General features: G+C 46.4%; 2 protein-coding genes across 2 annotated transcripts in view; one reads left to right on the plus strand and one right to left on the minus strand.

Annotated features, from left to right (window-relative positions):
* LOC120839221 (estradiol 17-beta-dehydrogenase 8-like) overlaps positions 1 to 10,266 on the minus strand; it is a 604,311-nt gene extending 594,045 nt beyond the window's left edge. The window contains exons 1-2 of the mRNA XM_042293905.1: positions 9,885 to 10,266; positions 2,771 to 2,964 (exon numbers count right to left, since the gene is read on the minus strand). Coding sequence (XP_042149839.1) covers positions 2,771 to 2,964; positions 9,885 to 10,059 — 369 coding nt within the window. The 5' untranslated portion in view covers positions 10,060 to 10,266. The remainder of the gene's footprint in view (positions 1 to 2,770; positions 2,965 to 9,884) is intronic.
* Positions 10,267 to 10,965: 699 nt separating this feature from the next.
* LOC115309236 lies at positions 10,966 to 18,888 on the plus strand (the record flags this gene model as incomplete). The annotated part of the gene is made up of 5 exons (XM_029967422.4): positions 10,966 to 11,373; positions 11,664 to 11,765; positions 13,211 to 13,499; positions 16,514 to 16,627; positions 18,857 to 18,888. Coding segments are annotated over exons 1-5 (693 nt in total), but the record flags the coding sequence as incomplete, so codon positions are not given.
* Between the last annotated feature and the right edge of the window lie 6,175 nt (positions 18,889 to 25,063).

Consider the following 25,063-nt stretch of genomic DNA (forward strand, 5'->3'; position numbering starts at 1 on the left):
CTTGTTACTGAGTATCTTTTTTTATAGTGTTGAAAGCGTTTCAACTTGCCTCATTTTTTTCGCTTTGAGTGGACCTTACTAGCCTTCATGCACGTCCATTTGTTTATTTTTATCTGACACCTCTAATATTGTACAAAGCTACAAAGATGCATCAGTTTTCGATGAGAATGTGGGTATAACCAATGTGACCAGAAATATACCTTCTAGGACTGGGCGTCAATTAAAAAGTTGAACCCTATTAATTGACACCCTTTAATCAATTAATTGGTTTCATTCATTTATATGCGTGTTGTTTTTAAGAAGAGTGAATTAAAAGTTTTGCCTTTGCTGAATAAGTGAAAATATGGTGCTGAGTACGATTTCGGATTTAAATCAACCTTGATGTGTAGTTGAGAACAGTTGGAGACAACCACACTCACAAATTATTACTTCAGCCAAAGAGGCAAAAAGGTTTGTTGATATTCTCCAGCATTAGCGGACTCCTTTGATTGTTCACAATGGTCTCTGCTGCGATAAATGGGTATTCGTGCAGCGTCAAAGTAACTGGGACAAGCATAACCTTCTTCAATTGTTTGGAGCTAAAAATCTCGCCCCTACATTTTACTTTAGGTCAGAATGTCACATAAAGTTGGCCTTCACACAGGTGTACTCGCCCATGTCTGAATGGTGAAAGCATTCAATTTTGACTTTTTTGTTTGTCATATTTTACTGATTTGCCAGCTTAAAAAGAATAATTGTAATTAAAGCCTTAAAGGGGCCCTGCAAGGACTTTTTTACTGGTTTTTAATTTGCACCGAACGTGAGCGCACTGACCGTAGTAACTTAATGAAACTTTCCTTTTCTCGAATATCGCTTTATTTTAAAAGTTCTAGGCAAATTAAAATTACAAAAACCAGCAAAAAATAACCTCCTTTACAACGTCCTTGGTTGCTTGAGTGGCTGTGAACTAGAGGAGCAGTAGTGAGTTCAGCGAGCGCTCACGGCTCCCACACTCCGTGTCGACAGCGCGAGAGGGCGCCACTAAAGCATGTTCTGGATAGGCTGTATGCAGCAGGCAGCCAGAGTGGCTCTCATTGCATTTGCTGTGCGATTAAACACTAATTCGGCATGACACTTCATTAGCCACAAACGACAGCAAACACGGGGTAAAGATCAGTTCAGAATGGGAGCCACTTTGCGCTGCCATACCACGAAACGGCCAAACCGCAAGACAAAGCTGCTCGCCGAAGGCCTTGGGAACGCTCGGAGCCAGTCAGATCCTCCAGTCGATACGACCGCAGGGCCACCTGATCCTACTACTTCTTTCTAGTATGCGCTGCTTTTTCCATCGCTTGGTGGCGGGTAAGTCGACAGGTCATTTCTTGTTTCCGTACTTTTTAAACTGCATTTGTTTCTTTTCTGATCTAAAATACTGAACAAAAACTACTTTTATAAATAATTGAAACGGTTCGCACCACTTATATTTTGTATTTTGAGTAAAAAAAAATGCTTTTAGCGGCTCTAACCAGAAGTAAGCCCAGGACCGAATACGTCACATATCGCGCGCTTTAGGCACCGCCGGTCGCCCTTGTAGGTGGAGGAGGTTTCCGCGTTGTCCGGTTAAAATATGATGCACTGATATCCAGTGCCCGCTGGGTTGCCCGAACCTCAAGAAACGTGGAAACCGCAAAAAAGGTAGATGCTTAAATATGATTGCAAGGCCCCTTCAAACGGGCCCTGCAATCATATGTCAGCGTCTACCTTTTTTGCGGTTTCCACGTCTCCTGAGGTTCGGGCAACAAAGCGAGCACAGAGAGAATAACTAAATATCAGTGCATCATATTTTAAACGGACTACGCGGAAACCTCCTCCACCTACAAGGGTGCCCCGCAGTGCCTAAAGCGCACAATATGTGACGTCTTTGGTCCTGGACTTCCTACTGGTCAAAGTCGCTAAAAGCTTATTTTTAGTCGAAATACAAAATATATGTGGCGCGAACCATTTCAATTATTTATAAAAGTAGTTTGTGTTCAGTATTTTAGATCAGAAAAAAAAAAAAATGCAGTTTAGAAAGTATGAAAACACGAGATGACCCATCGACATACCCGCCACCAAGCGGTGGAAAAGGCGGCGCATACTAGAAAAGTGTAGTGGGATCAGGCACCAACGAGCAAGGAGCGTAGAAAGGTCCCGGATGTATGCAGCAGCACTGCGGTCGTATGGACTGGAAGATCCGACCAGTTCCGAGCGTTCCCAAGGCCTTCCGCAAACAGCTTTGGCTTGCAGTTTGACCTTTTGGTAGTATGGCAGCATCTGATCAGCATATTGCAACTAGGTAACAGAATGTAAAACCTGTGCAAACGAGGTTGAGAAGCCATTTAAAAGACCGCTTGGCACATGAAGGTTCCCGGTTTTGCCACAAAATGGTGTGGGCAAGCTAGGAAAACTTGTTGTCACATTCAAACTCACTTTGTCTCGAACAGTACACGGTGCCTATACTCCGCGACAACTTTTCTTGGCAATGCAGTGGAAGGTACAGGCATGCGTTCCCTCTCTCATATTGAGTGCAGTAAAGCTGTGCGCGAGCTCTCCTCCTCTTCCCACTTCCGGGGAGAGGAGAGCCCGCGCACACTCAAAATGGGAGAGGGAACGCAGGCCTGTACCTTCCACTGCATTGCCAAGAAAAGTTGTCACGGAGTATAGTCGACAGGCTGTGACGTCACCTTAGATTGCTTTGGCAGAGCGCTATGGATGGCATCGAACGAGCATAACAGCCCTAACAGTGTCATACCTTGAGGTTGATTGTGTTAACACTGTCGAATGCCTCCTCAGTCATGTCAAGGAGAAAGCTGTCTCGGGTGATCCCGGCACAGTTTACGACGACGCTGACAGGGACGGAGTAAAGCTTCTTGATGTCCCCGAACAAGGTCTGCACGGAATCTGAGGAGCCTACGTCGACCTCCAGTGCATGATGTTCGTGTGCACCTGAAAATAAATACATGAACACTGTTCGAAATAGTGTTAAACTATTAACGGTATATTTAGAGGTGTGTTCAAACCAACATATGAAACTTGATCCACTTCATTCGCATGGCAAAAACGGCTGCCAGGTATGATTTGTAAGCAGTGATAGGAACTCAGAGGAACTAATCGAGGGTATTTCTCCCCTGCATGGGAGCTCGTGCACGTTAATGCTTTTGGACCATCAAGGATTTATATTATTCTTTAGATAGCGTGTTGTTGCTAGAAAGGGTTAGAAAGCTTTTAGAAAAAAATTTAGTCTCTTTTCAGGCCAAAGCGGGTATCTTGGTAGATGCAATACTGGAGCTTCTGACGTGCTATCTGAAGGCAACTGTGCTTAACTTTAATGGTGACTGTTATATACAGCGGAAAGGTGTTTGCATTGGTTCGGCGGCGGCTCCCGTGTTGACTGAGTTTTATCTGAACACTCTTGACAAGAAAATAACAGATTTTGTTGGCTCTTTGGGTGGTGAAAGGATTGTGGTTTGGAGGTTTCTTGATGACATCTTGGTTTGTGCTCCGAATCAGCTTTCTGCTACTGAGATCCATGACTTTATTTTGACCGCTGCACCGGAATTGAAATTCACCTCCGAGTCAGTCAAAGACAGGAAGTTAAAGTTTTCGGACTTGCAACTATTTAATAAAAAGGGGCTTTGCTGGTCTTAAGGGAGGGAAACTGTCAAAAGGGTTCTTTCTAGATGGAGTGGTCATCCTAAACTTGTTGAAGGGGAGGTAGCGAGATCTTTAATTGGCAGTGTACTGAAGAAATCTTGTTTTCATTGTGTTGGTAACGCTTTCGGCGTTCAAATCAAACGTTTACTGTCGGCGGGTTATAGTTTAGATTTTATCGTTTCTAGTGCACGTAGACTGCTTGTACGCGCATCGGTGACCGCTGAGAGGGTTCAAGGTGGAACCTTTGCTGTGATTCCTTATTTTCATGGTTTTTCTCATAGCCTAGAAGCCTTGGGTGCAAAATTTAACTTCAATCTGGTTTTCAAGACGGACTTTCGTTTAGACAAACTCACCCCGTTCACCTTCAGACGTGAGGGATGTTGCGGGAAAAACCACAGAGATCCCTCAGTCTCCTGTGTCGCAGAGGCGGTCTACAAGATCCCCTTTGACTGCGGATTGCGTTATGTTCGTCAGACAGGGCCTTGTTTGAATGTCCGTCTTACGGAAGATAAAAGGTGTGTAAAAAATATGGCGCAGAGTTCTGAGTTGGCAAATCATATTAGTTCTTGTAATATTCGTTCCCCTCTTTGGGAGGAAACTTCCGTTCTGTGTAACGAAAAAGAATTGTTTAGAAGGCTAATTAAGGAGACCCTGTGCATTCACGAGCGGGGGAATTGTGTGAGCCAGCCGTCCTTGGTTATCAGTGATCAGATGAAAGAGTTTTTGCTTTTGTGAGGGGGGCTTTGTAAACTTGAAGGGAGGGAACGGGGGGGAGAAAACCGGGAAGCGTTTGCTTGGAAGTAGGAAATGGGGATTAGGCTTTAGCGTTTTGGAAGTCGCCTTGTGTGTTGACCTTGGGGCTGTTGTTGCTCGGATGGTCGGCTACCTTTCCGAAAGTGTTGGAGCCGGGGAGTGGCTCAGGCTGTCTGGGGCGAACTTGTTGCCGTCTTGTTTATGCGTTTCAGTTCTTTTTTGCCCTTTCTCTTTTCTTTTGTCTGAAAGTCTATTTATTGGTATGCTCATATCAATAAAATTCAGCTGCGTTTGAGATTTTGTTGTGTTTGTCCGTTTTTTTATTGTTCCCATCTCAGGTTTACAAGATGTCAGGTATGATGTTTTTAGTCTTCGTTGGTCTTCGTTAAAAGTTGTTTCCAGAAAAAATATGAAAACTTCAAGACCTTACATACAATAGAAAGCACTCATAAACGACCAAACGTCATCGACATCATATACAGGCAACCTTGTTCTGCCTTGTGCATGTCTGCAAACTTAACTTATTTGAATGATGCTTGTCTGCAGTCATATCTTCGGTACTTTTTAACCATAAACATTTACACTCCGAAAGTGCCATTAGTGCATGAGCTGTGGTTTTTGTTGTTTCATGTACTGTCATTTTCTCTCAGCTCACAAACCGTGAATTGGACTCCTAAATTCTCTACAATAAACAGGATGACAAGGTTTTCCCCGCGTCGCTCATGTTGAATCATCAAGGGAAGATTCTGCAAGCTTTACGGACGTTTTCTATCTAAAGCTTAGCAGCGTCCGAGATAGAATTTTCGGGCTTTTATTTCTGATTAGACGGCGAAGACTTTTTGGAAGTTGTGCGTGGACGCGGACATAAATGCAGCTAATGACCCCAGTGAACTCAACGTACGACTGTTAATCTGGGATCAGTAACGGTCGTCACGCAGCAGTGATTAAGCAGCCGAGATGGTCATGTAAACCTTACAGCCTGGATTGAAGAGGGTCCATCTCAAAGCATGGGGAGCGTTTGCGAGTTAATGGCGGACACCTCCTGCGGCGATCGGTCTCGAGTGCGTATGCGCTGCGTTGTCGCGTGGCAATGAGGAAAGCAGGAGAAAAGGCGGAGACGTTTTCAGACGATCAACGCTTTCATCACCTTCTCGCAGCTCGCATTGCGAATGCGGCCCATAAATCACGTGACCCCAATCAAGCAGTTCTAAACTCTCAGTAATACAAGCTCTCTACTCGTCGTAAACAGTTACAGGCAGTCATGCTTAAACGCCAATGTCCAGTAGCCTAAGCACTCGGCCGCCGATTCCCCAGGCGTTTCGAGTCGTGAGACGCAAAGAGCTCCGATTACGGGATGTTTTCAATCCGTCGAGCGCAATGCGCCAAGCATACCTACTAGGGATGCCGCGAACCACCCTAGGTTCGAATTCGAAATGTTTCGATATTTTCTAACCGAACTGATGTTCGATTTCGAAAATTTTCTATATTTTCGACCGTAGGGAGGTTCGAATTCGAAATATTCGCAACTTTCCAAAATCGTGGGGTTTCGAATTCGAAAAGTTCGAAGCTTTCACGGTTTCGAAAAGTTCGGGTTTGATTATTTCGAATATTTGTTTACTTGAGGTTCAATAAAATTCGAAAATTTCGAACTTTTCAAATTAGAAATTCGATAGATTCGAATGTTTCGAATTTCTTTGGATCTAAAATTCGAAAAATTCGAACGTTTCGAATTTTTAAAAACATAAAGTTTGTTAAATTCGAAGATTTCGAATTTCTTTATACATAAAGTTCGAAAAGTTCGAAGGTTTCGATTCTCTTTTATGCTAAATTAAAAAAAAAAAAAAAAAAAGAACTTCGAAGGTTTTCGATTTTTTTGAAGTCCAAGTGCACAAAGTTCGAAGTTCGGTTTTCATGTTCCGCCACAGTTTCAGTTTCAAATAATGTTTTCTCGCCTCACTGGTTTTCACGAAATCAGGTTTAGAAAAGTTCGGGTGTGATATTTAGACTGCGCAAAGCTGGTCAGGCAATTAAATAAGACAATGAGTGCCCCGGATGTGCTGGAATATTTACCAGTGCAGTGACGTGTAACAATAGATCAGTAATTGTGACCGCCAGCCCGGGGTGGTCATTAACGTGCATTACGAAGTAGTAACCCTCCGAACGCACTGTTTAACGATAATCATCCAGTTCGAAACGGCCACGGGCAGCCAGGCGGTTGAGGTTCAGAAAAACCTTGAAGTGATCTGGCAAACTGCCCCCCTACCCACTTGCACGCTGGTAGTAATCCGATTGAACGCCGCCCAAGTGACGCTGGCATGTAGTAAGTTTAGTCTGTACATGATGCAAAATCCTGAGACTGGGAATGAAATTTGAAAGAAAAAGTGTAAGAAGACTGAAAAAAGGGGACAGGACAACGTCTCAAACTCAACTCAGCTGAAAACTCAGCTCAGGACAACGTCTCAAACTCAACTCAGCTGAGTTTGAGCATTGTCCTGTCCCCCTTTTTTTTTTTCTTTCTTCTTACACTATTTCTTGCGAATTTCATTCCCAGTCTCGGGATTTTGCATCATAATCAACATACACCAGGCCGCCTGCACCTTGACCATTTTTTTGTTTGTAATTGCTTTGGAGGTTTGTTTTCTGGGGCGGAAGAAACGCCGAGCAAAAAGCACAGAAGCTGACGCAACTTGAGGTCGAGGAGCGTTCTACCATACCAGTGGCGTCGGAAGAGGAAAAACGGGGGGGGGGGGGGGGGGGGGGGGACTCCAGTCTTTCCCCCCCCCCTCCCAGATATTTCGGACTGTTAAAGAAAACAATACGGGGAAAGAGGGCATGGTCGAGCTTATTTTAATCTGAAATTATTTATGCATATGTATAGCTACTGTCGCTCTTCACTGCATAAAAGATCGCGTAGATGGTCATTGTTAAAGGAGTCATGAAACGCTTTTTCAACTTTTTTCTGTTTAGCTTTCCTCCTCAACTCATAAATCGCGCATTGTACAAAACAGTTCAAGAAGTCGGAAAGGGGGGAGTCCCCTCTTTCGGACTTTCCACCCCTCTAGCCGGACACAGCCATTGTCCCCCTAGAAGATTAGCCCGTCGCTCAAAATTCCGACTAGTTGCTTTCCCCACCCCGTTCACCCCGAAGCTGACAGTGCTGTGGAAGCTACGTGCTCGTTGGGCCAGCCACACATTTTCCACGTGATCATGCTCTCTCGCGCCTACCGACCCGCAGAAAATGAGGTCAGGTGATGAAAGGGAGACGGCTGATTGGTCCGGCAAGCGCGTAGCTTCCACCGCAATGTCAGCTTAGGGGTAAAGGGATTAAGTGAGGTCAGGTGTCGTGTGACGTGTGCTTGGGCCCTGGTGACGCGCTGCGGGGGCCCGGTTATGGTGGCTAGTAGCCTGGTGACGCGCTGCGGGGTCCGCGGATGTATCACAGTGAAAAGGCGGAGAGTTTACGAAGGGAAGGAGGTACGAAATAGTCCGCTATGTTTTGCAAATTTTCGTAGCGAAAGTCAGGCTTCTGACTTTCTACCTTTGTTCTTTTGGCCCACTGAACGATGTGCTATTAGTAAAATCCCAATATAGATTGATTTGCTCCAGCCCAAAATTCGTTTCATGGGTCCTTTAAGGCTGGTTCTCACATGCAGCGAAGCGCTGATGTAACGCTGCTCACGTGCCGTCAGGTACTTATCGTATGCCATGAGCAACAGTTTTGACGGCGCGATACAAAGCTGGTGAAAGCTCCCGTCGGCACGTATTTAGCACGAGGTCAGCGCTATGCTTGTTGCGCTCCACTGCATGTGTGAACAGGCCTTTAGAGACTCGTTTTCAGGAGGCACTACTCACCACATGCTCGGTGGCTCGAAAGTTCAAAGCTATGTCTTTTCGACCTAAATAACTGTGCCATTGGTAAAAAATAATCAATAAATAAACACAACAATGAATGCAAAAATAAAAAAGCTGGAGAAAAAAAAAGCTATCAAGAACCCGCCGGAACTATGAAACAAGTTTCTCCTACCAAAATGTGTACAGGCCAAAAGAAACACGTCCCAAGAGCGTAAAATGAGAAGAAAAAAAATATTTTTTTTTATGACGTGCTGAACTTGAACAATTTTAGAAATCTTCCCCCCTGAGTTAATTTATTCCTCCCAACGTGAAAAAAACAATAAATACATTATTTTGTATTCTGCAGATGGTAATGATATGTATTGTCTTTGGTGTTAATTTAAATGCGATACCCAAACAATGTAGGCGAAAAAAATTACGAAGTTTAGGGCACAATTGTCCGTAAGTACATGTTTGGATATTTATTCGAAACTCGTCTTGAACAACAATAATCATATCTTAAGACGACACTCACCTAAGCTATATATAGATCATTCTTAAAAAGTATAACATCTCTACCATAAATAGCTTCGGCTAGGGTGCCTCAATGTCCTTATGTTTAGGGTGATGCCATCGTTTGTAGTACCCGATGCCGACAGCGCGCGCTCACAGGCAAAATACAAAGAAATCGAGGAAACAAAATGTCGCCGTAGCACAGTCAGCGCCACGAGCACGTGCAGGGACACGCTCTTTCACGCGCTTCAGAATAAAAAATAAAAATAAGCATTCGAAACAAAATGGCCAGATGTCATCACCCCAAGCAAAGCGCACGTAAAGGCACCCTAGATTCGGCTATAGCGCGCTTCAAACATGGCACACATGACAATTGTCAAAAATCCGTCGTCCTTCCTCGCTCCTTCGGGAATCTTTTTCTCTAAAACCAAGCATGCCAGATGATTGAAATGAACGGCATTGTCTTTCGCAAGGAATGCTTGTGTGTGTAAAAATATGTAAAATTGCGAAAAAAAAAAAAAAATTACGAATGTACCTCACTGCGTGAATTCAAATGAAACCGCCCGCCGGCCTTTCGAAGTTCGACGAGCTTCGAACTTTTACCCTAAGAGTTCGAAGTTTGTCGAACTTTTGACTTTTCAGGAATCGAGAGTTCGACAATTTTCGATTTCTTTAGATTAATAAGTTCGAAAGTTCGAAAATTATCGAATTTCTTAGCGTAGGAAGTTCGAAAGTTCGAAATGCTTCGAACTTTTTAGTGCAAGAAGGTCGAAAGTTCGAAAATCATGGAATTTTTTAGTCTATCAAGTTCGAAAGTTCGACAAGCATCGAATTTTGCAGCGTAATAAGGTCGAAAATTCGAAAAGCGTCGAACTTCCTAGTTTAATAAATTCGAAAATTCGACTTCCGTCGAATTTCTCAATATGGAAAGTTCGAAAATTCGAAATCTTTCGATCCGTTCGAACCGCTTGAATTGATCATCGAAACTTCGATTCGAAAAAGTTCGCGGCATCCCTAATACCTACAAACTTGTCACGAGAAGTATGCAAGACGGCAAGGATTTTAACATAGGCGGGTTGTGTTTTCCCGCTACCGGAGATCGCCCCACATCTCACCGGGGAGATCTTGGATGGTTGTCGCGGCGCCTTGTTTGTTTTTGTCGGCGGCGACGATGCGAGCTCCTTCCTGGGACAGTGCCTTGCAGACCGCCCTTCCAATGCCGCTGCCGCCACCGGTGACCAGCGCAAGGCGTCCGGCCAGCGAGATACCCGCCGAAGTGCTGCCAGCCATCACTTCTAACTTCTAACTTGTAACACGCTTCTCGGGGAAAGGGCCGTGGATGTGACAGTAGCAGGCTGCAGTGTCCTTTTTCGAAGGATCGCACAGCTCGTCGACCACTCTTCGCAGATGGGACAAGATTCAACGGTGACCAGAAGATAAGGGCGACAAAACTTCCTCCTACCCTTTACCAAAGTTCATGAATTGAATTGGATTGGATTGGATTCTCCTATGCCGCCAAGCCAACCTACCCAGTGTTTGCGGCATGGGAGCAGGCTCATCGCTGTTTTTGGAGAATAAAAAATCTCTCTGTTTCGGTTTCGTTAAAAAATGTTGAAATGTATTTGCAATGTCTGTTTTTTGCTCGCCTAAAAATAGCGAATGTTTTGGAAGGAATAAACAGGTGTCTAAATCTCCACAAAAATAAACTATGCATCGCCGGACGCTCAGTCTCCGCCCGAATGTAAAGCTGGAGGCGCTGGAGGACTTACGAGCAGACTCCAAAGAAAGTTTCAAAACTTACCGGCATCTGTTTGAAACGTTTTAAAACCGATTTTCAGAAATGTTTGGTGCAAAAATGGAGGAAAAGCAAATCTGCGATTGTATGGACTTAAAGGGACACTGACACCCCCAAAAACATTAGTTTTCTTATTTTTTGCCAGACGATCCATTATGGTGTCAGAAGGCTACCCAATCGATAGTTTGCTACAGCTAGGGTGGCTAGAGAGTTGGGTGTGTCGAGCGCGCCGGCTCTCCCATGCATCGCCGCGGCCGGTTTAGAAAATCACCGTCAGGGGCGCTCTACTCAGCGTGTATGCAGAGCCGTATATTGGGAGAGTTTGGCCATTCATTGGTATCAATGGGGCGAAAATCTATTGGTCGAATAGTTGATTGACAGGCCGCTCGTGACCAATCACAAGCCGCAAAACCTCCCCTAGCGGTGGTCGTGAGCCTCAAAAGTAAAGCAGGGTTCGGTAATTTCATTTTAGCGTCGCTAGAGTTAAAAAAGTTAACGCTCGGTGACTGAAAACTTGGTGCATGTGAGCTTTTCGTCATAGCCTTCTTTAATGATAGAATAAACGAATGCGCACGCGGACACGTGCGTTGAAATAACGTAAACAAAAGTTTGTGTAGCCGCGGGAGTTCCGCCGTTCCGTTCTTGTTTGATGAATGGGTCGTTGTTGTGCTCTGAAGTGCCAGAACAGAGCTTCCAGGGGAATTCGCTTGTTCAAGCTGCCGAAATCCCCGAGGAGACGGAAACTGTGGCTTTCAGGAATCAGGCGTGGCGCGGGGTGGAAACCTCCCGACAGAACGTACCTTTGCGAGGTGAGGTATTGTTCATTGTTAATATTGTGACGCGAGCACGGTGGACGCGAGTGCACTGTGACGAAACCGTGTATTTTGTGATCTATTCTCTACTGCCGTGGAAGCGTCCTGTGCGCTTTCGCTTCACCGCAGAAAGACGAGTGGTTCAGGCCTGTGGCGGTCGTGCGATGATGGATTTGTAAGATCGCGTATTTTGAAAGCGTGAGCCTCTCGTCAGCGGAATAACTGTACTGTGACGCGAGCGACTGAATACACAGTTTTGACGTCTACCAAAACGTTATTCGCTGCAGGACCACTTCGAGCCCTCCCAGTTCCAGACGAGGTGCTCTGACGGCTGGAGGAGGCTAAAAGCCACAGCTGTTCCGAGCTTGTTTCTGCATTCTGAAAGTCAAGTGAGTGTGTGTAACGAGGTTAAGTGAGATTTTTGTTCTTTTGGTATTTACCTAGATTATGAGAGTGAATTAAAAGCAATAATTTATCTTGTGTTAAGATGTTTTTACTGATATGATTTGAAAGAGGCACAGGTGACCTATAATAATGTGGACTTGGTAGGCTGTTGACATCTCTGTTCCATGTCAGAGACCTTTTCTTTTTTTTTAAAATCGGAGTGGTCCTTGTGCAAGAGTGCATGAGACACCATCATTCAGTGTTGCAGCCTGACACAGCACAAAACCCCGCCTCATGGAAATGTAAGTCAAAACCCAATAACTCATATTCTGTTGCTTCTATTAAGTTAATGCATGAGGCATTCATCACTCTCAGCTGCCTTGTAATGTTATGACAGCCTCACCAGCTAAGTATCTGTCATGGTTCTTGCATGGCTTGGAGTGATCTCATGAGGTGGGCAACACCCAGTGGACCATTTGCAGAATTAGTGGTTCGAGAGTGCATGGCTAAAAGACGAGAGTTCCCTGGCCGCAGGCACGTCCACTGCGTCCCGTTGGCTTATTGTGTCGCATTGACTTAGATAGAGCTCCCCCAAAACCACTTTTGTCCCCCTTGAGGATTATCTTTCACCCCGAGGTAAATACAAAGAAGCCTTCGTCCCTCTCCGCTCGGCCAGCATGAAGATAGAAAGGGCGACAAATCCATTTATTCTCGAACCCATATTTCTGCAAAACGAGGATTCTCGTGCCGTGTTTGCAGCAACCAGCGGCCAGGACCTCCGGAGCGACCCTGCAGGTCGGCCTGCTGACGCAGCCGCTCCCCACCACCAGTGGGGCGTGCTTCGTAAGCATCTTCCAGGGTCCTGCGTACCCCCGTGTAGCAATACCACCACGCTCTTCGCCGCAGGTGACCAGTGACAACCAGCGCGGCCAGGCCAGCTCAGCTGCCCGCGGCACCTTGGTGTCGGCAGACACCATCAGCTGGGTATGTGGTTCTTGCACGGCTTGGAGTGATCTTGTGAGGTGGGAATCGCCCGATTCTCGTACCGTGTTTGTAGCAACCAGCAGCCAGGACCTCTGGAGCGGCCCTGCAGGGCGGCCTGCTAACGCAGCCGCTCCCCACCACCAGCGGGGCGTGCTTCGTAAGCATCTTCCAGGGTCCTGCGTACCCCCGTGTAGCAATACCACCGCACCCTTCGCTGCAGGTGACCAGTGACAACCAGCGCGGCCAGGCCAGCGCAGCTGCCCTCGGCACCTTGGTGTCGGCGGCCTCCACCAGCTGGGTATGTGTCATGGTTCTTGCACTGCTTGGAGTGATCTCATGAGGTGGGCGACACCCAATTCTTGTACCGTGTTTGTGGCAACCAGCGGCCAAGACCTCTAAGCGAACCCTACAGCCTCTTTCTCCATCACCCGTTTCACCTAGGCTCACTGAAGATGTCTTTCTTCAGATGAGCCGGAAGATCAAGCAGCTGGAGAACGAGAATCATCGCTTGGTGAGGCAGGCTGCCTTACAAAAGACAAGGGAAGCGACATTCTGGTCTCACTTGCACGAGTTCTTCACTGTGGACCAACTGGCAGCTCTATCGAGATCCAGCAACAGGGGGTCCAAGTGGTCTAATGAGACGGTGAAGAAGTCGCTGCAGATGCGATCTGCATGTGGCAGCTTGGGCTACGACTTGCTACTGGAGGGGAGCTTCCCATTGCCGTCGTCTAGAACTCTAGGGCGGCGGCTTGAAGGCAAGTTTGTTGTCAGGCTACTCAAATGCTTCAAAGCTCCCTGTTGATTATTTGCAGGTATAATATCCTTGTTAGTAACTGTAGTGTTTTTGTATTTTACACAATTTATTTTTAAATGATAAGTTGGTGTCATGGTTCCTTTTTCACTTAGTTGCAGTGTGGTATGAAGGGGTAGATTATTGATATTGTGTTGGAATGATTCTCTCATCGCAGGCATACAGCACTAGTTTGACCTCAGTATCTTGCACTCGTCGAGATGTGAATTCAAGTTTAGAGGGGGAGTGTTTCCTTCACTCCCAATTTTTGTAACCTTGCTGATGCGACCATGGAGGTAATTATGCTGACGGTGTCTAGGAGAGCACCCTGTGGTGATGATGGTCGAATGAGGCTTATGGATTCCATACGAGCACTGCATGAACACTTGACTTGGGTTCGTGACAATAAGTGCCTCGGCAAACATTTGGGCAGCTCATGACTAATCTCTGCACACGAATGGCCAAAATTAAACATTGTTTACAGCTCAGCACATGCTGCACATGTTGCCATCCCCAGCCTATGGCTATACACAGTTCTCACGTGACGTCATTCTAGTCACCATTCCCAGGTACTAAGCGTCCCATTAATGTAGTGGAAGGTAGGTCTAATCTGCACCCCGTAATTGGCGCGGCCCTACTAGAATAAAACATCATCTCACCTACCAATCGTGTGTGTCCTGTGTCCTGTGATGTCGAGATCGCTCTAGCGCTCTTATCAGTTGCCCTTGGGACTCGCGATGAGTTGGCTGCGTGCCGTTCATTCGGTGATGTGCACACTTTCTAAGTGCTGGCAAAGTCGCGATTGCAGCGAGTTAGCGCAGTTGAGTGCGCTTCTTAACGAGCACCGGTGTGCTGTGCAGAAGCGACACTTACAGAGAAAACACCGTGATTGTGCGTATTTCGCAGGCACTGCGATTGTGCATTGAGTGGAAGGCACACCTCCAGAGAAGAAGAGGTCACGCGCGTGTGCGACGAATTCAGGAAAACATTGTAATGTAGCGTAATGATTGTTCATGTTCCTGGTCAATATAAGTGCTTACCTCAAGGCCCAAAAAAAAAAAAACTGGCTTTTACCATGAATATGTGTTACTCTACAATTGAGGTCCCGTCAAGCAGTGTGCATCATTGCTCATCATTTCTTTAGTCTAAGATTTAAAACGAATATTTGGGTATAGCAAGAGGACTGACAAATCTCTCATCTACTTACAATCTCTATGTAGAGCTTGATTTATTTGAAGCGAGAGTCATTCAGTAATTTAGATCAGAATTAACTGAGCCTTGGCAGTGGGTAGGCAGATACTTGAGAATAACCTAAATGAAACCAGCTAGATTTTCCTTTACAAAGTATAATCATTGCTCACATGCTGAGTTTGTGCACTAGAAAGCTATCTCTACAGGAAAAAGGCTGTTGACAAGGAGAACTAAATGACAAGCTTCATTTGTTGCTTCGATTAGCAACTGCAGAATTTACGCACATCCTTGAGAACGTGAACAAAACATACTCAAAATTACTCTTGTCTAACCTCATTTCAGTGGATTACTGTGTGCCCCTTGATATTAGGTGTTTTAGGTATGATAGTCTTTATATCATATCTAAAATGACTTTTTATTCATACTCGTTCACACTCATCCATCACTCAAATACTATAATGTTTTGAAAAATGTGTACTAAGGTAAGAGTGCTAAGCTAAGTTAGCATGTAGCTTAGCTTGTTTGTAGCTAGCTAAGCTAGTTACACACGACTGGAAGCTAACTTAGGTTAGCTTCCATTAAGCTAAGCTACCTTCCGCCATCTTGACATCAACACTGTCAAGATGGCGGAAGCTGAGCGCAATGGCAGTATCAGAAAGGCACAGCAAGTATTCAATATGCGATTCGAAATTATTCGACCCAAGTCACTATTAGCTTCTTATTCGCTTGAAACATAAAATTCGTTATTCGCACGTGCCTGCTTAAGGGGAAACTAAAGCGGTTTTGTACCTTTAAAAAACACTTGCATCATCTTCATATGGCCTCCAGTATCACGAATATTAAAATTATTTGTCAATTTGAGGCCCGGAGTAGCCATCAAAGCATTTTGACCATAGCGCTGAAGCCCCGCCCTCCCGAGGTGTAAGAAGCTAGGAGGAAATTTCTGAGAGACAGCAGCGTCGCAACAAGGATCCTCGGAATCTCTGCAGCTATTGCAAGCTTATTTGAGTGGTCGACAAATTGTGTGCGATTCACCTCATGCTCACGATTTTCACTCGCCTGTTTGTTTTGCTGTAAGTTTAGTACACCTATAAACTTTCATAAAAGATTTAGCGGATGTTGGTCAGGCGTGAAAGATTGTAGCGGGAACTAGGCGTCTGTAGCAGATGACGCACCATTTCACGAGAAAAAAAAACGCTGCATTGGGCAAGGCTGGTCACATGTGCCGGAACACTGCACGAGAGATGGTGCTTGAGCTTCGGTGGCCAGGTGAAAGTTCTTGACGTGACATCATGCCGAGTGAATTTTTTAAATATTTCTTTGCGTTGGGTGATACTTCTTGAGCAAATAGTGCATATTCAACTTTGCAGGATACAAATACGGAAGAATTTACCTCTAACTCATTTTTTTTTGGAGAACCTCTTTAGCTTCCCTTAAAGTGTTTTCAACAAAATCAGTCAGTGGTTCACAAATCGGAGTCGGTGACACTTTTAGCAACGCACAGCTACCAAAGTAACCATGGAGTGTACTTTACTTCAGTGCTGGCATTCATCACCTTTGCTCATGAAGTGGAACTGCCAACTTTAACAGAGTGGCAAAAACTCGTAAAAAACCAGCAAAAACCATTCGTATGGACAACAATAATGGAAGTTAGCAGCCTTTTCTTCGTTTAGTGCCCATTCTGTTCTTTTATTGACTGAGGGGGAAGTTTCAAATCATTGATTCCTTCAGTCGAGTTTACCAAACATTGCATACACTTGATGATCTAAAGCAGTTCTGTGTTTGTAGGTGAGCACTGCCCTACGGGTCCTCAGTCACTCCACGGCCACTGCCCTGCGCTTCCTGGTGGAGAAACATGGCTGGAGCACCAACTTCCTCACCACGGCTTGGTTCTTGGAACAGGTCAACAAATGGTTTGATCTTATGAGCAGCAGGCACCCAGTCCTTGCGATCAGCAGGCAAAATGAGGCCTGCTACAAGAACACCCTTGACTTTTTGGTCAAATTTAAGGATCTTTTTCTCCACCTCACTATTGGGGATGGGGCGTTCAAGCCAGTGCAGGCGGGGGTAATCCTCTCTACCAAGTCCATTCTAGACCTGCAGCAAAGTCTCATTGAGGGACATTCTTTTTCATTTGTGCTCACATCCAGATTCACGCAGGACTGCCATGAAAACTTGTTTTCGGTAATGCGACAGGGCAACCCTATCCCAACTTCTTGGAGTTTAAGATGACCTTGAAAATCGTCACACACTCGCAGTACCTGAAGGCGTCCAAGGCAGGGTCCTACGAACTGGACGATGCCTCCTTCTACCTGGCTGACCTCGCAGACTTGGATGTACAACCTGCTGTGCCCACCGACATTTTTCTTGAGGAGGTAGAACTCACCATGTCACAACCTGAGGAGAATAGCTTTGACTATTACGCGGGTATGTGGTACGAAGAGTTGTAAAACATAATGCTACATGTGACACGTGTGCTGCGGCTGTTCAAGTCCCCATGGCACCTGCAAATAGCCTCCTCAGGCTAAAGAGTTATGTCCCTGACGCTCTGACCTGCCCCTCTGAAGCTGCACGCGCCCTCTTCACAATTTGTGAAAGTGTCTTTCGCAGCCTCATTGCGGATTTGATGCATGCACGGGGCATCCTGGACGGCCTATCGGCGAGGATGGCTGCAGAGAGCCAATGTGTTCAGCTGCCCGACCGCCATGAAATCAAAATGAAGCTCATCAGGCGATTCTGCCATGCACGGCTGCAACTGTTCCTGCGGGAAAAAAGTCGCGAGTTGGCGGCTGGGGTAGCTGAACGCAGGGACTTCGGCAGTCGATGGCAGGACCTCGGAAAACTAATTAGTGTTTTAGATTGCCTTAGTTGATGAAACTGTTGTCCCGTTCTCATTTTGTTTTTACTTTGCTTTCTTCTTTGTGTTAAGGGCAGCTTTCATTTTTTGCGTTCCTTGTTTACCGAGGCACTTCTGAATTTTTTTTACTCTTGCAACGGTTGTTTGTGCGAGGCCCTTTTTCTTGTGATCTCCATGTAAGCCTACGTGAAGCCTCTGCATTTTTTTTTATGCTTGCTACACATGTTTGTGGGAAGTTTCTTGTGCTGTGCTTGTAAATATCTGTGCTTTTTTTATGCTTGCTACGGGTCTGTGAGAAGCCCATTTTTTTGTGCTCTGCCTGAGGCCTCTGAATTTTTTTTACGCTTGCTATGGGTCTTTGTGGAACGCTTTTTTTCTTAGGCTCTGCCTGTAAACCTGTGTGACGCCTCTGAATTTTTTTTACGCTTACTAGAGATGTTTGTGGGAAGCTCTTTTTCTTATGCTCTATGTGCAAGCCTGCATGAAGCCTCTGGATTTTTTTCATGCTTGCTTCAGATGTTTGTGGGAATCCTTTCTTTTTCTTGTGCTCTGCGTGTAAGTTTGCGTGAAGCATCTAAATTTTTTTCACACTTTCTTCAGCTCTTTGTGGGAAGCTTGCTTTTTCTTATGCTCTGCATGTAAGCCTGAGTGAGGTCCCAGAATATTCTTTTACTTTTACGCTTGCTTCGGATGTTTGTGGGAAGCTTTTTTTTTTATTGTGCTCTGTGTGTATGGCTGCATGAAGCCTCTGAATTTTTTTACGCTTGCTACGGTTCTTTGTGGGGAGCAATTTTTCTTCTGCTCTACGTGTAGGCCTATGTGAAGCTTTCGCTGTCATGCAATCTTGCTCTTCTGTATCATGTTTTTTTTTCTTGTCCTCCTCCTTGTGCTATGCACTGCTTATGTTTCACTCATCCTTTTTTGCTTCATGTGGATGTTTGTAGCCTACACTTTCCTTCCTGGTGTCTTGCATGAAAGCCTATGCAGAGACTTCCTGCCCATGTTAGCTTGTCTTTTCCCCTGTCATTCTTCTGTTCACTTTGCTCGTGTCATTCGCACACCTCGAAATATGCACTCTCTCTGTATCCTCAAGTTTTTCACTTCTGCACTTGCTTAAGACATTTGCAAGCCATCCCTTTACTTTATGAGCTTTCCATGTGAGCCTTCACCGTGCAGCACCTTTACGCTTCTGGGAGCCTATGCTTTGCCTCCGACCCTTTTGGTTTATCCACTTGCCTATTTTAATTTTGCAGTTTCTGTGTTTTTTCTTGCAGAGGCACGAGACCCATGTCCCCTCCATGGTCATCGGTTGCAGCTTTTGGGTCTGTCTCATTTTATTTCATTGTAGTTGCAGACTTAATTATTGTCAGGTATCTGTGTGTTAGTTCGTTTGCAGTAGACCTAACTGCCGCCATTTCCTTTCCGTGAGTTAGTTTTTGTCGGACGCTCGTACTCAGTGTAACAGGTGCAAGGGCTGGGTTTTGTTGCTGTGTCCAGGATGTTGCAAGGAGACTGATGGCCAATGGACTTCTTCCAAAACCGACGCGCCCCATTGTGGCGAAATACCATGCAGTGCACTCTGGGAACTAGTTGGCCACTCAGTTTCGGTTTCGACTGAGCAGATTCATCTCATGCTATCACGCCGCGACCGAACGCACTGCTTGCGTTTTCGATTATCTGACTTTTTTACGAATGTACAATATACTCATTCTCGAGCGATACAAAACGAAGGCCGGGGCACTTTTTTTGGTACCCGAAACACCGGATATTTGAGTGCGTATGCAAACGTAGTAAGACGTGGCTTAGTCACCTTAACGAGTGCATCTTTGAGTTCAATTTCAATAATCCCGTCTAGTACCAGTGAAGTAGAACTGAAATTTGTTCACCTGGAGCCTTTCACCTATTTTGTTTGCCAAACGTCCGCTTCTTGTTACTTCATTGGGCAAAAAGCAAGCCGCATTCTCACAGGAGTATCAAAGTTGAGCCCAGCGTTGACGCGTAAACTTTTAAGGAAACACAATAAATTCGACCTCACTACTGCACCAAAGTTACTATGATGTCTTCCTCGTGTCATCATATATCTCCCACTCAAATTTTATGCTGATAGAAGATTAAGTTTTCGCAAACGCGGACAGGGGCTCCGGAAGCGGGGGGGCAGGGTGGGCTTGAGCCCCTCCTGTCCCCAAAACCGAGCTGCCGAGCCCCCCCTCCCCCTCCCTCTCTTTTTTTTTTTTTTTTTAGTTTGTGTGTTTGCAGGTTATCTGGTATGGGCCTTCGGCCTATCTGCTGTACCTCCGTCTCTCCTGAGCCGAAATAAATGACCCTTTATGCACGCTGACCTACCGCCCTCCTCACCTCCGCCAAGCACAAAAAGCACCGGGGCGACGGAGAGGCTTGCTTGAAAAGTCAAAGCCAAAAGAAAATGACAGGCAGGACTCATGAGCCTGATCGACAACCAGTTTAGAGCGAACTAAGAGGGGACAGCGAAATGAATGGATTCCGACAAGACGACGTCCGCGAGCGTTTGTCTGCTTCCCCCGTGTGGAAGCAAGAAGCCCAGAAGATGCATGATGCTTCTCTGGCCCGCAGACAAAACAGGCAGGCGGTACTACCGCGGCGCTTAAAGGCCATCATTAGGAGGGGGAGGGGGGGCTGGTGAGCTTGAGTGGGGATTCGGGAGTGCTTAGAAAAGGCAAGTCTACGAGCTCCCAAATTTGACAAGGCGCCTTCGATGGCGAAAGCTTTGCGCGCATGCGGCGTCGTGCCCGCAGGGTGGTGAGGTATTAGGCGACACTTGTTTACAAACTCAGGACAAGACAACACGAAGTCTCAAACAGCTCTTATCATTCAGCACCTTCCTTTTGTGATGCCCCCCAACTTGCATTGACGCCAGGAGTCCGAAGCGATCACGGTCGATGTACTTGACCCTGAGGTACATTCCGATGTATGCAATCTCTGCCTCCAGTTGAGACATCTGATGGCGCAACATTGCTGTGTATGAGACTTTGTGTTGTGTTGTCCTTTTTTTCCCCCCGAGTCTCGGGGTTTTGTCGAAAACTTTTAACACTTGTTTGTCTACGTCTGCGTTAATACATCATGCTTCCCCGAGAATCCCTAAATGAAGGGACGTTTTCATTTTTAGACATAGCCAATTTGGCATAGGCACAGCTGCAGTTGATATGTAAAAGTTGGTATAGGAAAGAAAAATTAAAGAACACATGGTGCGGCTGATATCAGTGGTTATCCAGTCATTTTATGAGTTGTCAGTGCAAGCTTCTTACTGTTATTTTACTGAACCATCGTTTTACTTTGTTTTCCATGGATATGTGCGTGAATATGCGAACACGCTGCATTAATATGTTTTCATTCCAATATGGCAATTAATGTCAACCTGAAACCGACCTAACCTTAAGGATTTCGGAGATGTCGAGCCCCCCCTCCAAAGAAAGACTTCCGGAGCCTCTGAACGCGGAGATGGGCTAGCTACGACGGAGGCCCTAACAAGCGTCCCCTACTCCTCGCTAAGCCTTTTTGGACGAGCTTTTACTGACGCCCAAGATCTGTGCCTGAACGGTGTGTCCGAAATTATCGCGGCATACTCAGGCAGGAAGAAAGCTGACACATGACAAATATTATGGCCATTAGCAACCGTCAAATGCACTTTGAATAATTTCGTTCGTTTGGCGCACCGCATAGGGGTTCATACCCGTCCGGCGTACTTCTGGCGAATGGTGCAACATTTTTCACACAAGTGCTCGACTTTTGCTTTCTTAAAACGGTTTGTATGCGCGAATGTGCCTATACGATTGCAGGACAACGTTACGTGCATACGCGATGTTGAATATTAGTAAAATGCAAGTGGGTGGGGACTTCGCTTCGTGCAGCGCTGCGGGTCAGTACAGATAAGAGATAAGAAGTGTGTTATAATTGAGCTTTTCAATGGCACCTCCGAGTTTTACTTCGCGTACACAGGCGTATTAAGAAAACAGTAATTGCAAAAAGTAATATTTCTTCTATGGACGCACGAAACGAACAAACTTCCTGATCAACAACATATAATGTAAAGGCGCGAGCTCGATGTATGCATACTTATTGGTTGCTACAGCCTGTTGATTCGTACATAAACAAGATCCCCGCGCTTCGCAGCGTCGAGATTCCCAGCACTGGCTCGTCCAGATACCTCGAAACGCTAACAAAAAGGCTCAAGTACAAAAATAGAACAAGCATGTGTTAAGAGAAGCTATATACGTCTCGGGCTTGTGCTAAAGCTTCGAGGTCTGGCCATTTAGGTTAGTTTATAGACCGCAAATGACGCTCTCGGGACCAGAAAACATGAAATAATGGCCGTTTATAGTCCACGCTCTGTGTGTAATCTCTGGTCGACGTGTCGATCGAAACCGAAACCATGCCACTCTCCTCCCTGGCCAACTAGTTCCCAGAGTGCAACGCGCGCCGTGTTGCATGCAGGGCTTTATGGAAGTAGTCTATTGTGTGCATGCATCAAGAATAGTTGTGTGTCAGAAGTTCCTTTATTTCCTTGTTTTTTGACTCCATACAGACCAATGTTGAAATTGTTGGTGGCTGCTTCATCCATGGAGTGCAAGGATCATACCTATTTGTTTATTAGGGAATAATTGACATGGCCGTGTCATACATATTCGTTACATGGTCACTGGAAAGTGTGGGAAAAGAGAGAAAGCCCATGGCCGTTGCACAGGGAAGCCCCCAGAAACACTGACCCCTGGTGGTGGCCTGATCCAACACTTTGCCGCACAAGCTAAAGGTTCATCTTGGTTGGTGTCCCCCGTGCCTGAGTGGGGCATCCTTGCACTGCTTAAAATGCCTGCTCAGTTCCTGGTCCATAGCCTGTTTTTTTCACTTGTTAACTGCCAATCAAGTTAGTGCCCAGTGGTAATATCATCATCTGACTAGAAATGAGTTGAGTTAAAGCGTCTCGGGCACAACTGGTCCAGGTGCTGCTTCATTGTGCCATGGTGGATTTTACCAAAGTCATGCAGTTTTCGACAACCTGGAAGATGATCTTGGTCCCCATTGTTCTACAGCTCCCATGTTAGAGCGCAGCTCTTAGGGGCCCGTTTCCGGCTTGAGCGGCGCTGCCGTCGCCGTCGGCGTAACCGCGCGGTGCATCATGGGAAATGTCCCATAATGCACCGCGCGAGCCCCCCCACCGGGGTCACGTGACCTCGTGGGGGGTCACGTGACTCCCCTGAGGTCACGTGACCCCCTCCTCAAGGTCACGTGACCCCCTCCTCGAGGTCACGTGACCCCCCAAGGTCACGTGACCCCCGCCGATGTCGCGTGACCCCCCGATGACGTCATCGTCACTGATGACGTCACCGGCATCCACATCGTCATCGTCATCATCACTGATGACGTCACCAGCATCCACATCGTCATCGTCATCATCACTGATGACGTCGCCGGCATCCACATCGTCATCGTCATCATCACTGATGACGTCACCGGCATCCACATCGTCATCGTCATCATTACTGATGACGTCACCGGCATCCACATCGTCATCGTCATCATCACTGATGACGTCACCGGCATCCCCATCGTCATCGTCATCATCACTGATGACGTCACCGGCATCGTCATCGTCATCATCACTGATGACGTCACCGGCATCCACATCGTCATCGTCATCATCACTGATGACGTCACCGGCATCCGCATCGTCATCGTCATCATCACTGATGACGTCACCGGCATCCCCATCGTCATCGTCATCATCACTGATGTCACCGGCATCCACATCGTCATCGTCATCATCACTGATGACGTCACCGGCATCCACATTGTCATCGTCATCATCACTGATGACGTCACCGGCATCCACATCGTCATCGTCATCATCACTGACGACGTCACCGGCATCCGCATCGTCATCGTCATCATCACTGATGACGTCATCAGTGACGTCACTGATGTCGTCACCGGCATCCGCATCGTCATCGTCATCATCACTGATGACGTCATCAGCGACGTCACTGATGACGTCACCGACATTCGCATCGTCATCGTCATCATCACTGGTGAAGCCATCAGTGACGTCACTAATGACGTCATCGGTACCCGCATCGTCATCGTCACGGATGACGTCATCAGTGACGTCAGTGATGACATCATCGGCATTGGGGGTCACGTGACCCCCAAGATCACGTGACCCCCCCCCCCTGGTTAGTTTACCCCCCCCCCCCCCCCCCCCCGTGCCCTTCCCTCCTCCTCCTCAAGAGCTGCGCTCTAATTCGGCGTTACAGGGAGCTGTAAGCGGCTTTCATTTTTTCTTTCAAAAACAGGGCTGCTTTCTTTGAGGTTGCTAGGTCTTTCCAGGTCTACCTTTGGCTCCTGGGTCTCAGTGATGAGGTCCATGCAGCAAACTCTAGGACAAAAGTTGAACACGAGCTCTGTTGGAGATTGTCCTCCTGTGGTAGGCGGTGTGCGACGGTACACAAGGAGCCATCTTGGCAAGTATGCGGCCAAAGAACCACCCGAGAGTTTCTTTAGACTGTCCTTGATCGTTCTGACAGCTCTCTCGGGAAGTCTGTTTGACTGTGGATAGTTCGGTGCAGTCCTTAGGTGGCCAATTCCATTCTGAGTAATGAAGTCGGTAAACAGCATGCCGGGGAATGGTGTTCCATTATTGGACACCAAGCAAACAGGAAGTCCTAACCAGGCGACCGTGTTCCTCAGATATTCGACTGTTGCAGTGGAGTTGGCTGGCTGCAGATGCCAGTGGTTTCTTTCAATCTTGGTAACTGTTTACCACAATTAGCACCGTTTTACCTTCGATAGGTGCAGTGCAGTCCATGTAAATTCTTGTCCATGGAGCCGTGGGTTCTGGCCAAGCTTGTGGCTCTGCTTCTGGTGGCATTAATGCAGCCTGTTGGCATATTGTTCAAGGTTGTACGGCATCAACCATTGCCTTACCTCATTGCGTTGATACCCATGCGTGTGTCATGGAATTCTTGGAAGAAGGTTAACCTCCTATGGGCCTTTTGACTCCGTGGATGTTGTATGACGACACTGGTCCAACTGCCTCTGGAGGTGTGGCACATTCAGGATCAGTTCCTCAGTTTGGTTGCAATACACCAGGAGCCTGACGCAGCAGTGTCTGCTTTGCCTTGTTAAAGCCGTCGTCTTCCTTTAATACACACCTCTATTTCACATTTTTCCGGAGCAGGTGGTTGAATGGAGCCAATAGCTGAAACATTTGAGGCAGGCAGCTTGCATGCTATAGATGATGAATCCTGAGAAATAACAAAGTGCATGGCAATTCCATGGAGCAGGAACCTTCAGGTTGGCTTTCAGCTTGTTGAGATAGGTAGGTAAGTCTATCTACCTAGTGATCGAGCTGAACGACTGACTTGCTTGCATCCAAGCTCGCAGGAAAGTCCTCAGAAGTACTGGCCCTCTGGTAGCCGGACCCATCAGTGACATTGCCTTTATCTTTCGTA

Source organism: Ixodes scapularis, unplaced genomic scaffold (genome assembly GCF_016920785.2).
Source record: "Ixodes scapularis isolate PalLabHiFi unplaced genomic scaffold, ASM1692078v2 PGA_scaffold5__190_contigs__length_132052651, whole genome shotgun sequence".
NCBI lineage: Eukaryota > Metazoa > Arthropoda > Arachnida > Ixodida > Ixodidae > Ixodes > Ixodes scapularis.